This window comes from Sorex araneus, chromosome 1 (genome assembly GCF_027595985.1).
Source record: "Sorex araneus isolate mSorAra2 chromosome 1, mSorAra2.pri, whole genome shotgun sequence".
NCBI lineage: Eukaryota > Metazoa > Chordata > Mammalia > Eulipotyphla > Soricidae > Sorex > Sorex araneus.
The window spans coordinates 574,681-589,496 of record NC_073302.1 but is presented as its reverse complement, the minus strand read 5'-3'; the positions used below and the strand labels follow the sequence as shown (position 1 = coordinate 589,496).

The window sequence follows — 14,816 nt, the reverse complement described above, 5'->3', positions numbered from 1 at the left end:
TACCGTGTCGTCTGTGGCCCCACCCAGGGGCCATCCCCTGAACACCGCTGGGCGGGGACCCCCTACACAAAACAAAAAACAGTTGCCTGTGTCCTTCTCCCTGAGCCTTTTGGTCACCGGAGCACCCACGCAGAAGCCCCTCCCCGGGGCAGCACCCAGTGGACTGCCTGTGAGGGTCACTGCAGCGGGTCCTCTGTGAACGGTCCCTTCTTTGGCCTCTGCAGAGAGTCCGGGTGGACGGAGCTGCAGAGTAGAGGACTCCTGGCCAGGTGGCTCTGGGCGGGGGAAGGCCACTCCCTGGGGGGCCAGCAGAGGGCAGTAGAAGGCAAACCAGCCCCTGTGGAGGTAAGGCCTGGCTCCTGTCCTGCCTCAGTTTCCCCCCTTGGAATGGGAGGAGAGGGCTGGAGCAATAGTGCCTCAAGGAAGGTGCTTGCCTTGTATGTGGACCACCCGGATTCAATTCCTGGCACCCCAGCTGGTCTCCCAAGCAACGCCAAGAGTGACGGAGTCAGTCCTGATCACAGCCGGTGTGACCCCAAACAAGAGTCAGAGAAGTGAGGGCTGCACAAACAGCACACCGGAAGCTGAACAGCAGATCTGGGAACCCACAGCCCCTCTGAGAGGGGCCTCCTGTCCCCACAGACATGGGACTCTTGTGTCCCCGGGTCAGCCCGGGGAGAAGTCAGGGCAGGAAGTCACACAGGGCTGTCACACGGGGCTTTCCCACGGCCGCTGCAGAGGAGGCGGGTGGCTTCCAGCCCACACGGGTCTGACAGGGCCTTGACCTACAAAGCCTGGCCAACCCCACGTGCCGCCACCTTCACCACTGAGGAAGGGTCAGTTACCGGAGGTTGAAGGGAGGTGGGAGGGGTCCCAGGGCAGGACAGGGGTCCCGAGAACTGGGACAGGAAAGCGGGTCCCGGCAGGCAGTCCTGTGTTGCCTCATCTTTATTGCGGTTGCCACAAGAGCACGCAGCCAGGAGCCCAGCTGGGTCCCTGCTGCTCGGCACTTACTGAACCTGGCGGTGCCGGCATGAGCTGCGGCTGCCGTGAAGACCCACGCTGCCGCTCTGTCGGTGAGACAGTCTGAGCCCCACCCCCAGGCTCTGCTCAGGCCTGGTACCAGCGCTCCAGGTCCTGGTACACCTTATCCCGGGGCAGGTGGGGGTAGTGCGTGCAGATGGCACAAAACCGCTCCCTCCAGTCGCTGATCAGCCGGACGCGGAACCGATCTCGCCAGGCGAAGTAGCGCCAGTAGCTGCTCTGGTTCATGCCAGTGAGGAAGGCGGCCAGCTCGTGGGCAGAGCTGAAGTCCTCCACGTGCACAAAGGCGTTGGGGGGGACGAAGGCCTCGTAGGTGGCCCGCGGGGGGCCCAGCACCACGGGCACGGTGCCAGCCACCAGCGCATTGCGCCAGAACTTCTCCGTGATGTAGTCGCGGTGCTGTGAGTTCTCGAAGGCCAGGTAGAAGAGGTAGCGGCCCACGGTGGGCAGCAGGCAGCTGTTGCACAGCGGCCGCCGGGCAGCCTGGCCAAACACGTCCACCTGCAGGTGCGGCTGCAGCTGCCGGAAGAGCCGTGTGCGCTGGTGCCACTCCTGGAAGTTGCTGACCACCCAGGCGGCCAGCCCGCTCTTGGGGGGCAGCGGGGGCACGGGCCCCTGCTGGGGCTCCAGGCAGCCGTAGGGCACGGAGATGTCGGCGTCCCGCCGGTAGCTCAGCACCCAGTTGAAGATGCCTCCGAGGCGGCCCAGGCCGTGTGTGTGGCTGGGGGACTCCAGCGAGGCCCACACCCAGGGCTGGCCCGGCGGGCGCGAGGCCAGGGGCAGGTGGGCCCCCGGGGCCTGCAGGTCCCTGTGGTGGAAGACCACGGCGTCCGCGAGGGCCAGCAGGCTGCGGTCAGTGCTCAGGAGGCAGTTGGCCACCCCGAAGCTGGCGCAGGTATTCCTGGGCAGCTCTGGGGGCTGCTGGCCGAAGGGCCAGTGCCAGACCAGAATGGTGAGTGGGGGACTGCCCTGGGAGTGGGGGACTGCCCTGGGAGCTGGCCCCAGCGGCCACAGGAGCCAGAGGACCCCCAGCAGGCCCACACACGCCAGGGCCCCCAGCCTCTGGGCCGGACTGCAACCTGCACAGGACAGGGGGAGGGCTGGTCTGGGGCTGCTCCGGCCCACACCCTCCCGGCCAGGCACCCGAGGGGTCACTCACCGGCACGGACCATGGAGATCAGCCCCCGCAGGCACCGTTCTGAGTCTCAGTCACCACGGCCACAGACACCCTGAAACCACAGCTTCCTGTGTCCACCCTGCCTCTCCTCGGCCACGGTTGGGGGCTGGGATGCCTTCCGCTGTCCCCTGCCCTGGAGGTGGCCGTCGTGGGCCAGCACAGGCCCGAACAGTGTCCAGCCTTTGCCCGCTTCCCAGGCCGGCCGGGGTAACCCCGGGAGCAGTGTCTGCCAGCCTCAGCCCTGCTCCCTCCCGCTGCAGCCGGGCACAGGTGCTCAGTCCCAGTGGCCTCCTCACTGCCCACCCCGACCAGAGCCAGGTCCCAGGGGGGCTGTGTCCACTGCAGAAGCCCTGAGGAGCAGGTGCTTGCTCTCGCCTAGCTCCCCGCACTGTGCCCAGCTCAGCCTCCGGCCTTGAGGCAGCCCCGGGCCCTGGGCCCTGGAGGGCGGTGCGGGCAGGGGGCTTTCCAGGCTGGAAGGGGAAGGAGCCACTCGGCTGCTGGGGCCGGGCGCAGGGGGCTGGCACCGCACAGGAAGTGAAAGGGCAGCGCCCGGGGGGCCCGTGTCCCTGGCTGCTTCCGCTTCCTCTCGGTCCCCCAGCCCAGACGAGCCACATGGGGGGTTGTGGCTGGCCCCAGGTCTCTGACCTCTAACCTCACGCCTGGTCCCCAGGTTGTGCTCTGGAAGCAGCAGGTCTCAGTTCTCCCAGGGGCCTCGCCGGGCCTGCTGGACCGTCCCGCTCCTCTGCCCGCCCCCGGGGGTCACCGAGGGAGTGTGGAGACCCGCTCGAGCTCCCTTCAGAGCCCAGGCGGGGCCTTGCGCAATGTTGGGGACGGATGGGGAAACCACCAGGGGCGGCCCGGCCTAGCGCTGCCGGAGTCCCAGGCCCCAGCCTCCCCTCTCCTCCACCTGTGGCACTGTCTGCCCGCCTCGCCTCACCCCTCCACACGGCACCCGGTGCCACACGCCTCGGGGTGCGCACGGTCAAGCCGCAGGCCTCTGTGCCCGCCTCGCCCAGGGGTAGGTGTCTCTGAAACCCTCCAGACAGGGCTGCGACTCGCCGCCACGTTGGGACCTACTAGCTGGGGGAGGCCCCGGCAGAGCAGAAGGAAAGGCTCTGAGCGGAAAGACGGTATGCAAATGAGTCAAAGGGAAAGGGGGGCCTCACCTGCCGGGGCCTCCAACACTGCCCCTGCGAGCCCAGCCGCCCGCCCACTGCCCGCCAAGGTAGGCCAGACATGCCCCGGAAAACCAGGGCACCTTCCTCACAGGGGCTGGGGTCCGGGGCTCTGGGGAAGGGGGTGCGGATGCTGGCCGGAGAGCAAGGGAGCACAGCCCCACCCAGCTCGCGCCCCCCACCCCTCTCCACCCATCCTGGCTGGTGGGGCTGGCTGGGGGTCCCACCGAGGAGGGAGCTGGGGTGCAGCAGGCTGAGACCAGAGAAGGGCCAGCCCAGCAGGTGGGCAGGGGCGAGGGGGCACAGAGGGCTGAGGGTGGTCAGCAGCTCCCGGGCAGGAGTGGGCTCAGGGCAGGGAGGCGTGGACACCGGGCGGTGGCAGGGACCGAACCGGCAGGACGGGGCGAAGTGCCCGGAGGATGGAGCCAGGGGGAGTGGCCTGGAACCTGCCCTGCGGCCAGGCCTCCTGCCCCTTCTCCCGCACAGGACACGCGACAGTGGATGCGAGGCCCCACTCTTGCACAGGGACTGTACGCACGCATAGGACACCGGATCTGGCCCAGGGAGCTCGCCAGAGCACCTGAGACCCCACAGTGGGGGTCTCCTCTGCCTGTGCCCCCCAGGCTGAAGGACACAGTCCCACTCTGCCAGCCCCGCTCGCATGTGACCCTGTCAGTCCCCTCTGCCCGGCTGTCCCCGCCACCAATGCACGGCCCGAGTTCCTCTATGGCCACTGAGACGACCAGCCCCGCCAGCCCTGTTGCTGGTCCTGCCCGACTCCAGATGGGGCCATGGCGCCCTCTGCTGGTCACCCGCGGTGCTGCACCACCCCTCCTGTGTGTGGTGGGGATGCTGGGGAGGGGCTTCCACGCAGGGCACAGAGTCGCCCCAGGCCACAGGTTTGAAATGTACTTTAATTGGCTTGTGCCCGGGTCGCCGGCCCGGGCCCAGGTGTGGGCGCAGATGCCCGGCAGGTTCCCAAGCCGTAGGGTCTCGCCGGCGTGGCCTCGTCCTCCCCGGACAGCGGTCACTGCGGTTCCCGCGTGGACAGCGAGGTGTGGTCAAACAGCGGGTTGCGCACCTCCATCTCTCCGGTCTGTGGAGGCGGGGGTTAGGCGTGCGGGGGCGCGGCGGGACCCCCGCCCTCGCACCACACTCACCGGGGCCAGGCCCGGGCACTCGTACACGGTGAAGTCCCCGTCTTCGTTCTCCTCGTCCGAGGCGGCGGCAGTGGAGTCAGGCCCCGCGGGCGGCTCCTGGTGCCTGGGGGCAGGGGCATGGCTGGTCCTGGGGTCTGCAGCCCGGGCGGGCCGGGCGGGGGCTGGGCAGGCACTTACCGCTGCAGGCACAGCATCTGCTGCCGCTGGTGCTGGTAGTGGTACACCTCGGCGCTGTGCGCCAGCCTCTGGTCGCCGGGCTGTGGGCGGCAGGGGGGGCTGGGTGGGGCAGGGCCGGGAGGGGCTGGGCAGGAGGGGCACGCCGGGCGAGGGGCGGGCACCCACCGAGGCGCTGGAGTCTGCAGGGCAGCTGGCCACCTGCGGGGCCACGTAGTCCACCTTCTGGGTCAGCCGGATCTCCCGCTGCAGCCTGGTGGCAGGGACAGGCTCAGCCCCATGCTGCGCCCCCGGCCCACAGCCCGCCCGTCGCCCCCCCCCCCCCCTGAGCCCGGAGCCCCACTCACCGGCACCAGCAGAGAGCGGCCACGGCCACGGCTGTGGCACCGGCCATGGAGCAGGCCAGGATCAGCACTGGGGTGTGGAGAGGGTGCAGTGGGGGCGCAGCTGGGGGTGCTGGAGGGACCCCGGGTGGCGCCCACCCCACCGCCCTGCCCCTCTCCTGTTCCCTCACCTACCAAGGACCAAGGCGTGGCCATGCGGGCCCCGGGGTCCCAGGGGGGCCATGTGCACGGGCCCCGTGGTGGAGGCCAGGGAGCTGTTGGGTGTGGGTGGTGGGCCACCCCACGTGGGGGGCAGGCCAGGCTCCGAGAGCCCTGGGGTGGCAGCTGCAGAGAGAAGGGCGGTCAGGGCCATGGGTGGGGGCTGGGGGACGTGAGTGGGGGTGGGTCTCACCAGGCGCGGGCGGCCGTGGGGGCCCCTCAGGCCGGGCCTGTCCTCCCTCCCGCTGAGCCAGCTCCTGGGCCAAGAAGTCGATTTCATCCTCCGGTGGTGGCCGGGGGGTCCCGGTCCCTAGGAGGAAAGGGGTCTCAGCGGTGCCTCCAGATTCGGCCTAGGCCCACCCCGCCTCAGGGTGAAAGGTTGGCTGTGGGCTGCAGAGAGCCCTGAGCCGGCCCCCTGCCCCAGCCCTCCCCCAGGAGGCCCGAGGGGGTCCGGGGCCCACGCCCTACCCAGCGGCCGGCGCGCCCTGGGCACACAGAGCCCGAGCAGGTCCTCCTGGAAGGGCTGGAGGCACGGCCCGCACGCGTGGGCTCCCGGGGGGCACCGAGCCCGCCGCCTCAGGGCGCAGTCCAGGCTCCCGGGGCAGGAGGCAGCATCTGGGGCAAGCAGAGGGCAGGGTGGGTCACGCGGGCCCACTCCCGGGGCGGGCGCCTGGCGCCTCCGGTCATTGTCCTGGGAAGGGCCTTCCTGCCTGCAACGTAGCCAGGGACGGGGACCAGGAAGACAAACACACCAGGGGCCTCGGGGAGGGCCTGGCCCTGACTCAGTCTCGCAGTCCCAGGGCAGGCACGCCGGGGGCCAGGGGCAGCACGGGCTCACCCGCCTGCTCACTCAGGGCCGGCGCGTCACCGTGGGCCAGGGAGGGCCCTGACGACCGTCCTCCCGGAGCGTCTGCTCGTCCCCGGGGTCAGGGCGCTGCAGTCGCCCTGGCTGCTCCGCTCCCACGTGCAGCTGGTTCCTGAGCAGCCGGCCCCACCCGAGACCTGTCCCTGGGGTCCTGCGCCCTTCCCCGGCCAGCCCCGTCCCGGGGTGGCGCCAGGAGGATGGAGCCCTCTCTGGGCGAGGGGGCTCCCCGCGGGCTGCTGGCTGGCGGGTGGGCACTAGCCTGGCCCCGTCGGCTGCAGGAGGGCCACCAGGGCCCCGGTGACGTGGGTGAGCAGAGCCACCTGGCTCTGTGCTCCCAGACTGTCTCCTTGGTGACAGACGCAGCTTCCTGGGTGCACCCTCACCGGGCAGTGCCAGCAGCAGGCCTCTGCCCTGGGCAAACTTCAAGGGTCCCAAACTCCCGCAGGACGCTGGGCAGACCCTGCGCTGGCACTGAGAACGGAGTGCACCAGCCGCCCCAGCTCAGCGGCCCAGCCCTGAGGCCCTGGTTCTGGCTGGCGTGTGGGAGGCAGCCCTGGGAACCAGGACAGCTGGAGAGCGGCTGGCTCCCTGCCCAGGGCTCCTCCTGGGGCCGCAAGGGCAGGGGGCTGCCCAGGGCAGTGCCCGGCGCAGGTGCAACCCCCGGGATGACACGGCCAGACACCTGTGGCCCGTTTCCCCAGGCCCCAGCCTGCGCCCCGGGGAAAAGGAGGGGCTGTTGGCAGCCTCCATGGCCCACCCCCGCTCCAGCTCCTGGGGAGCCCCCATCCACCCTCTGCGTCAGGGGCCACTCGCTGGCTCTGCGCCCCAGGTGGGCATCCCGGCTGCACCACAGGCGGCCGGAAGGCCTCTGCATCTCTGCCAGCTGTCAGGTGGGCGAAGGGCGCCCCGGCATAAGGCAGAGAGGCCCCCCCGGGTCCGTCCTGGCTCCGCTCCGGACCCCAGCTCCTGACACTGCACCTGGAGCCTCGGCGCCTCTGCAGGAAGCAGCGGGGTCCGCACGCCCGCCCCGCGCCCGGCGGACAGAGGCGGGCGCCCCCGGGCCTGAGAGAGGCGCTGGGCGCTGCCCAGGTCCGGCCCGGGACGCGCGAGGGGCGCGGGCAGGCGCGGGGCCCCGGGACAGAGACCCGCACCCCGACGCGCGGCTCCCGCCGACCCACCCGGCCCGGGGGTCCGCGCCCGCGCCCCGCGCTCACCCGGGCGGCCGGCGGCGGCGGCGACCCCGCGCAGGGCCGCGCCGAGGACGAGGCCGGAGAGCAGCAGCCGCAGCAGGCGCAGGGGCCGCGGCGCGGGCGCGGGGCGCGGGGTCGGCATCCTTCAGCGCGGCCGCCGGGGCAGCATGGCCCGGCGCGGGGCGGGCGCGGGAGGAGCGGGGCGGGCGCGGGGCCCGGCCGGGGAGGTGCGGGGAGGTGCGGGGCGCGGGCGCGGGGAGGTGCGGGGAGGCGGCCTGGGCGCGGGGCCCGGCGGAGATGCGGGGCGCGGGCGCGGGCGCGGGAGGTGCGGGGCCCGGGCGCGGGGCGCGGGGCGCGGCGGAGGTGCGGGGCGCGGCGGAGGTGCGGGGCGCGGGCGCGGGCAGGCAGCGGAGCCGGTGACGCTGCAGCCCAGGATCCGGGAGGGGCGCGGCCAGTGCGCGCCTGCGCGCTGCACCCGCGGGGCGGGTCGACATGCCGGAGCCCCTCCCCCAGGGCCCCCCACACCGCCCTCGGTTTCAGGTGTCCGACCCTGCGGCCTTGGCACCCCGGGTCCTTCCTGCTCGCCACTGATCCACCGAGGGACTGGCCGGGCACGGTTTCCCCGACTGCCCTCCGGTGCCAGCCCCCACCCACGCCCACCCCGACCTGCCTGCGGGCTGCATACCTGCGTGGACGGGTGCAGGGGACCCACTGGGTGCCCCCGGGCACGCGAACCCCTCTCCCGACGGGACGCACAGGGCGGCCCCTGTGTTGGGGCCGCGGCGCGGCGCTCAGGGAGGACACCAGGGGGCAGGAGAGAGCCGGTGCCGCCTGCAGCCAGCTGGGAGCTGTCCGCGGTCCCCGGCGCCTTCTGGACCCCTGCGGCCCCAGGACAAGCCACTTCCAGCTGATACCTGCCCCCCCGCCAGGGGAGTCCACCCACCCACCTAGAAAGCTCCAATTCAGGCCCCTGCAGAACGAGGTTGGGACCCGCGTCTGGGTCTTGGATCTCGCGTCAGCACAAGCCACAGGAGGGATAGCATCCCTCACCCCAGACTCACAGGGTCTGGGGCTCCCCCAGGCCAGCCAGCAGGGCCCCGTGGAGCCGGGACCAGGTACACACACCACACCCCAGGTATACACCCCCCCCACACACCCACACACCCTCCCACACACACATCCTAAGTCCCTGCGGGGAGAGGTTGCAGTGGCGGGCAGGCAGGGACGCCTGCCCCATGGAGCAGACAGCGCCCCCTCTAGGCAAGGTTTTTATTACAAAATGCACACAAGTAGGCCTGGCAGGCCCCCAGTCTGGGGGTCCTGACCGTCCCCAGTACCCACACAGACTCCAGAAGAGACTTCAGCACCCAGCTCTTGGCTCGCAGGCCCCACTGCCTGGAGAGCAGCCTGCAGCGCCGGGCTGAGGCAGGTAGGAGTCTGACCCCCCCACTTCCAGGAAGAGAAGGGGCTGGTGGCCTTGGGCAAAACTAGGGTGGGTGCAGGAAGGGGGTTTCTGGACGCCTGTCCCTGCGCATGTCCATTCCACGTCCCAGGATCTGTTCTGGGGCTGACTTCAAGGCAGAGCATGTGAGTGAGGTGTGGGGGCGGGTGGAGGGACTTATGACTTGGCCGGACGCAGCAGTGGCCAGCGGCTGGCCTGCCTGCACCCTAAATGACACTCGATGACTTGGCAGAGCGTGCCTGGCACAGCAGCATAACAAAAGCTGCCAGGACCGCAGCGGCAAAGAGCAGAAGAAGGGCCACCCAGGAGTGGACGTTGATGCCCTTGCGCAGCACAGGAGACTCGGAGGGGATCAGGTTGGTGAGGTTCAACATGTAGCCCAGCGCCCAGCCCACAGCAGTGTCCCCAGCCTGCAAGTCAGGGACACGGGCTCAGTCCCGCCCCGGCCCCGCCCATTCCTCCCTCACCCCGCCCCACTTCACCCAGGCGCCGCCCATTCCACCATAGCCCCGCCCATTCCCCCATCCGCCCCACTCCGACCAAGCCCCGCCCATTATTCCATCCTCGCCCCGCCCCACTCTCCCAGGCCCCGCCCTCCAGCCCCGCCCCACCCCGCAGTGCCCACCTTCTTCTGGAACGTCACCCCACGGAAAGTGCCCTCGTCGAACCCGTAGCCGCGGCTCAGCAGCTGAAGCACAAACGTGGCCATGGCGCAGTAGTGGGGCAGGTGGCCCTTGGGGCCGGACGCCCGAGCCTGCAGCTGGGACACAGCGGAAGGAGATGTCCAGCGACCTCCAGGAGATCTGGGCCCGCCATACAACAGCGCATGCACCCACACACGCGTGGACACTCGCGCACACACCACCCAGGTCAGGCCCCAGGAAGGCAGCACAAGGGGCACAGCTCTGGGAGAGGGGTGACAGTCTCCTGGGCCTGGCAGGCCTACCTGGAGCGAGGGCAGCGGCTGGCCAGCGGCCAGGGGCGTAGGAAGGCCTCCCTGCCCAGCCGCGCCCCCACCTGCTCATGGTGGAGTGGGCGCCATCCATGGCAGGGGGCCTGACACCCCCATCTCTCTACCTGGCACAGGGGTCTGGCTCGAGGCTAGCCAGTCTCCACTCTTCCCTGCCCCCGTTCTACCGCCAAGTCCACCCTAATGCCCTCTGCCTCTGCTTCTGCCAGCCTTGCTCACTGCCTCATCCCGCCCTCCAGCTCTGGGCCCTTGCACAGGCGCCAGGGAAGTTCAGAACCTCTCGGGCCTGTCCGTGCCCACGACGGGCCCCTGTGTGCTCCGGGGCTCACCTCCTCCCAGCTCTGACTGCAGAGCGTCTGTACGGCTGCCTCCAGCTGCGACAGGGTGGCCACGGGCAGCCCCATGGCTGTCCTCAGGAAGTCCACCGTGTAGAAGAAGGCAGAGAAGGCCTGTGCAGGGAGGGACGGGTCACACCACGCCTGGACCCTGCACTGCAGCCTCCGCTCCCCACGCCCCCGCATGCACGCACAATAAAGCTTCCCGCCACGGGGGGCTGGAAGGTGCCGTTGAAGGAGCATCGGGAGAAGTGGCAGGAGGAGAAGTTGAAGAGCTGGGAGACCAGGTGCTGGCAGAGGACAGGGTCACTACCGCCTGACACGCTGACCCAGCCGCTGCTGTTGATGGTCTGGGGCCGCAGTGCAGCCAGGCACGGCGACTCATACAAGCTGTGGAGCTGCACCTGGGTGGAGTAGTTCCTGGGCCAGCAGGGGTGCGAGCCGTGGGCCTGGGGACAGTGGGGGAGTGGTGCGGTGCTCCAGGCCCTGGAGGCCTCCCAGAGGGTAACCGTGAGCCCCGTGGGCCAGTGGCCTCTGGTCCTGAGGGACCCGCCCCACCACCCCCGCAGCCCATGCTGGCCCTCCCCCCAAACGCCCTGCCAGTTCCCGCTCCGCTAGAGCCTGCTGCGGGAGCCCCCGCCGCCCCCGCCAGGCACCTGGATGGCAGCAGCCAGCAGCCTCTGCAGGACCTGGTCCCGGCCGTAGCAGAGGAAGCTGTGGGTGTAGAGGTGGTAGTGGTGCCCATAGAGCCGCAGCTGCACGGCCGTGCGGGGGTCCTCAGGGGGGGTGGCGGTCTCAAAGGTGATCTGGGTGGAGGCTCCCCCCAGGTCCAGAGCCCCCAGCGTCTTCCTCCTTGGCCGGGACCACAGGCCCCCCCAGTCACACTGTGGGGTGGAGGTGTCAGCCGTGGGCGTGTGCGGCCCACCCCGCCGTCTGACCCGAGCCAGGCCTACCTTGATGAAGTTCTCTAGCAGGTAGTTTGCGGTCACCCAGCCGAACACGCCCTCATCCTGGCTGGAGAGGATGTGTGCCCCGCGGAAGTCAAAGGGGTACTGAGCGAGCACGCGCGCCACGGCCCGGAGGACGCTGGCGGAGGCTTCCGGATGGCGCAGGCTGGGACACAGAGGCAGCTCTGAGGGCCCTCCCGGGGAGCTGGACCCTGCCACTGGGGCGCAGCCGGGTGTGACGGGCACTCACTGGAGCAGGCGCATGCCCGCCGTGGCCCCCAGGTAGAGGGGTGTGCCCGAGTGTCTCTCCTGGGGCACCTCCTGAAGCGCCCGGTCCAGGCACTCCACGAGACTCTGGCCCGCGCCGGCTGGACGGTCTGCATAGCTGGAGATGCCGCCACCTAGGGGCAGGTGGGGTGGACCCAAGTCCGGCGGCCCTGCCCTCGGGGGCCTAGGGACAGAGGGCTCCCGAGCCAGGGCAGCGTCCCCTGGCTTCCCAGGGTCTCCAAGCCGCCCTCGGGGGCCAGGTCAGAGGCAGACAAAGGGCCCCACTTCCGCCTGGTTGGAGCCTACGCTGCATGTGCTGGGTGTGGACACAGGTGCCAGGACAAAGCAGAGACCCGGCTGCCCCCCCCTACGGTGGCCTGCCTGGGTGCGGTCCCAGCTGGGCGGCCCCTGGCCCCATACCATAGTAGTCATCCAGGCCGAGAAGGGCTCAAAAGCCCCAGCTGCTCCCCAGGCCTCTGTCCAGAACGGGGCCGTGCTTGCTCGTGCAGCCAGTGTGGTTTTGCGGTTCCCGCGGTCCTGCCTGCATGGGCACCCCCACCCTCCAGATGCTGTCCACGGGCACTGTGGGGCCACTCACCGTGCACATCACAGGAGCTGAGCTGGCTCACGATACCGGTGTCGTTCTCCTTGTCTGCTGGCCACTTGTAGATGAACATAGATGTGTGGGAAGAGCCGGCATCCAGGACGATACCGTACTGTGGGGGGCCGGGGGTCAGAGTCAGCTATGGGGGCCACATGTGGCCCGAGCCCTGGGGCTCCCAGGCCGCCCACAGAGGGGTAAGCTGCAGAGTGGCACAGATGCAAAGCCAAGGACATGGGCAATGGCCCGGCTCAGTTGGGGGACTGGGTGGTCCCCACTTTCAGGGGCTTCCTTGGCAAGGGGCTGTGTCAGGGTCGAGGTAGCCGGGAGTATCCTTGGAACTCTGCCCTGAGGACTTGGGGGTCCAGGTTCGAGGAGAGGTCGAAGCCCCTGGAGCCGGTGACCCAGCCGTAGGCCCCGAAGGCCGTCCCACCCGAGGCCCCGCCCTGGACCAGATGCGCGCCCCCGCGCGTTGCAGCGCCCAGAGGCCCCTGGAGGCGCCGGTACCTCATCCGGGAACTCGCCGCTTCCCGGAAGCGCCACAGCAGCCCGGCTGGGGGGTACCCCGCGGCGCTGGCGGCGGGGACCGGCGGGCAGCACCCCGTCCCTCGGGCACGGAGCCACCCCGCCCGGGCAGGAAGCGGAGGGCGCGCGCGGGGTCCCTGGGCGTGGTGGCGGAGCACCTTGAGGGCGAGCGGCTCCCGGACGTCGCGAGTGGGCACGCTCAGCAGCAGCAGGCCGGCGAGGCCCGCCGCGGCCAGCAGCAGCGGGGGCAGCAGCGAGGGCAGCAGCGAGAGCGCCTTCCCAGCCATGGGCGCCGCGAGTGGCCGGGCGGGCCGGGGCCGGGCGCCGCGAGTGGCCGGGCGGCACGCAGCTGGGAGCCGCGAGTGGCCGGGTGGCACGCAGCTGGGCGCCGCGAGTGGCCGGGCCTGCACGCAGCTGGGCGCCGCGAGTAGCCGGGTGGCACGCAGCTGGGCGCCGCGGGCCGGGCCGCGGGGTTTGGCGCCCGGGGCGGGCCGGGGCGGGCCGGGGCGGGGCCTCTGCTGGTCACGCCCAGTGCAGGCCCGACCCCGTCCGGGACGCAGGTGCGTGGCCTCGGCCGCCCTTCCCGCGCCCGCAGCTCCGCCCGCCTTCCCTTGGCGCGGTCGCTGACCTGTCCGCCTGGCGCCCCTCGGGGCTCGCGGCCGGGCGCCCGGGGAGGCGCAGAGCCCGGCCCCGGTGCTCCGTGCGAGGCTCGGGCCTCGCGTGCCTAGGAACAAAGCAGAGATGCCCCCAGCTGCGCGCAGCCTTGGATGTGGCAGGGGCAGGTCCAGCCGCCGCTGCCCACACTGGAGGCAGCCTGCCCGCTCTGGGAGTGGACGGTCGGGCAGAGCAGCGTTCCACTGGCCTTCCATGCAGAAGAACCAGGAGCCACTAGGCACGGCGCTGACCAGACTGTCCCACCAGGTGCGGGACACAGGCAGACGGGGCCAGGAGGGCTGTGGTGGTACTAAGGGTCAGAGGAAGGGAGCGGGTGCCTCTGAGGGCGCGCAGCACCCCCTGAGCCCCGCCGACCCTGGGTCAGCCTGGCCAAGCAGCTCATCTCCACGCCAGAGGCCACCCCCCTTCTTGCAAAATGTGGGAATTCCAGCGCAATTAGGCAAAACGGGAACTCCAGCACCCAGAACCCCAGCTTTCGGGCGGTGGGGGCACGTGACAGAGCCCAGGGGCCCAAAGGGCAGGCTCTGCGTCGCTGGGGTCTGCGGCGGGGCAGAAAGGGGCCTTTCTTCCAGCTCAGGCCCCACAGGAAGGGGGGCTGCACCCGCCCGGCGTCTGGGATCTGGCTGGACCTCCGGGCGCCGCCTCTGCCAGACCCCCCAGCCCCACCCTGAAGGCCTGCATCTGGGAGAGACGAGGCCTGAGAGCCTGGGATTGAGCCTGGACGGTCCTCGGCCCTCAGGGACACGGGTGGACCAGCGCCCGGACAGAGGAGGGGAGAGCTGCAGCCAGGCTGGTGGGCGCCGGCTCAGAGCAGAACAGGACAAGGGTGGGACTCTGGCAGGACACTGTGTGCGTTTGGAGCAGAGGAAAGCGGGGGGTCCTGGGGGATGGGAGGGGCAGCCGCCGGGTTGGACAGGGCTGGGGTGGGGCGGCACAGGGTGGGGAGCAGGAAGAGCCCTGGGAAGGGGGTCCAGCCCTGCTCCCCGTCCTCCCTCGGCGTGACCAGGGCGGCCCAGACTGGCGGGGTCCGGGCTGTTTGCAGGAGGGCGCCTGTGTGGGGGGCACGGGCCGCTGCTCCCGAGGGGCCGCGCGGCGGGCCCGCCCCAGCCCCGGGTACGCTGCTGGTCCCTGCAGCCCGAGGGGTCCCCGGGCGTCCAGGCCCGCGCGGGGCGAGGTGGGGGCTGGCGCCCAGCCCTCCTCCAGGCCCGGAGCTGGGGCAGGACCCCCATGCCTGCAGGCACCAACGCCCCATCCCCCGCACCACGCCCCAGCCCCCCAGCCCGCACCGGCCCCGGCCCCGCCCCCCGCGCCACACCCCCAGATCCCGCAACCCGCACTGCCCCCGGGACCCCCGCACCACGCCCTCCCGGCCCCGTCCCCCCACAACCTCGCAATCCCGCTCCGGCGCCCCAACTGGCACCCTCCCGCGCCCCGCCCGTCCCGCATCCCGCCCCGCCCCCTAGCCCCGCCCCGCCCCCTCCGTATCCCCCCCTCCGCGCCCGCCCCGCCGGCCCCCGCCCCGCCCCGCCCCCGCTGTTCTGGGCTCCCGGGACTCGTGGGCGGAGCTGCCGGGCCTGGGCTCGGCGCCCGGCAGGAAACGCCGCCAGTGGCGTGGGTGGGCGCCCCCGGGTCTCCGTGAGTCACCGCCCGCGGCGCGGGGCGCTCCGGGGTCGTTTCCCAAAGCCCCGCTGTTCCGCCGGCCCCTCG

General features: G+C 71.4%; 3 protein-coding genes across 4 annotated transcripts; all 3 read right to left on the bottom strand.

Annotated features, from left to right (window-relative positions):
• Window positions 1–942: 942 nt before the first annotated feature.
• On the bottom strand, window positions 943–4,140 carry FUT7 (fucosyltransferase 7). The gene is made up of 2 exons (XM_004613374.2): window positions 2,204–4,140; window positions 943–2,123 (listed from the first exon to the last, which is right to left on the bottom strand). Exons 1-2 carry the CDS (start codon window positions 2,214–2,216, stop codon window positions 1,111–1,113), a joined length of 1,026 nt encoding a protein of 341 aa, XP_004613431.1. The 5' UTR covers window positions 2,217–4,140; the 3' UTR covers window positions 943–1,110.
• Window positions 4,141–4,290: 150 nt separating this feature from the next.
• Window positions 4,291–7,609, bottom strand: NPDC1 (neural proliferation, differentiation and control 1). Its single transcript, XM_055124122.1, has 9 exons — window positions 7,352–7,609; window positions 5,741–5,887; window positions 5,466–5,582; window positions 5,249–5,398; window positions 5,078–5,144; window positions 4,899–4,983; window positions 4,734–4,813; window positions 4,557–4,659; window positions 4,291–4,492 (listed from the first exon to the last, which is right to left on the bottom strand). Exons 1-9 carry the CDS (start codon window positions 7,467–7,469, stop codon window positions 4,424–4,426), a joined length of 936 nt encoding a protein of 311 aa, XP_054980097.1. The 5' UTR covers window positions 7,470–7,609; the 3' UTR covers window positions 4,291–4,423.
• Window positions 7,610–8,589: 980 nt separating this feature from the next.
• On the bottom strand, window positions 8,590–14,360 carry ENTPD2 (ectonucleoside triphosphate diphosphohydrolase 2). 2 transcript variants are annotated; one of them, XM_004613372.2, is made up of 9 exons: window positions 12,593–14,358; window positions 11,907–12,024; window positions 11,292–11,442; window positions 11,048–11,207; window positions 10,751–10,978; window positions 10,289–10,543; window positions 10,089–10,208; window positions 9,415–9,549; window positions 8,590–9,199 (listed from the first exon to the last, which is right to left on the bottom strand). In XM_004613372.2, the coding sequence occupies exons 1-9, from the start codon at window positions 13,301–13,303 to the stop codon at window positions 8,996–8,998; spliced, it is 2,082 nt and encodes a 693-aa protein (XP_004613429.2). In that variant the 5' UTR covers window positions 13,304–14,358; the 3' UTR covers window positions 8,590–8,995. The 2 variants fall into 2 exon arrangements, with proteins under 2 accessions (XP_004613429.2, XP_054980072.1); XM_055124097.1 differs by lacking the exon at window positions 10,289–10,543 and having other exon boundaries at window positions 12,593–14,360.
• Window positions 14,361–14,816: the final 456 nt, after the last annotated feature.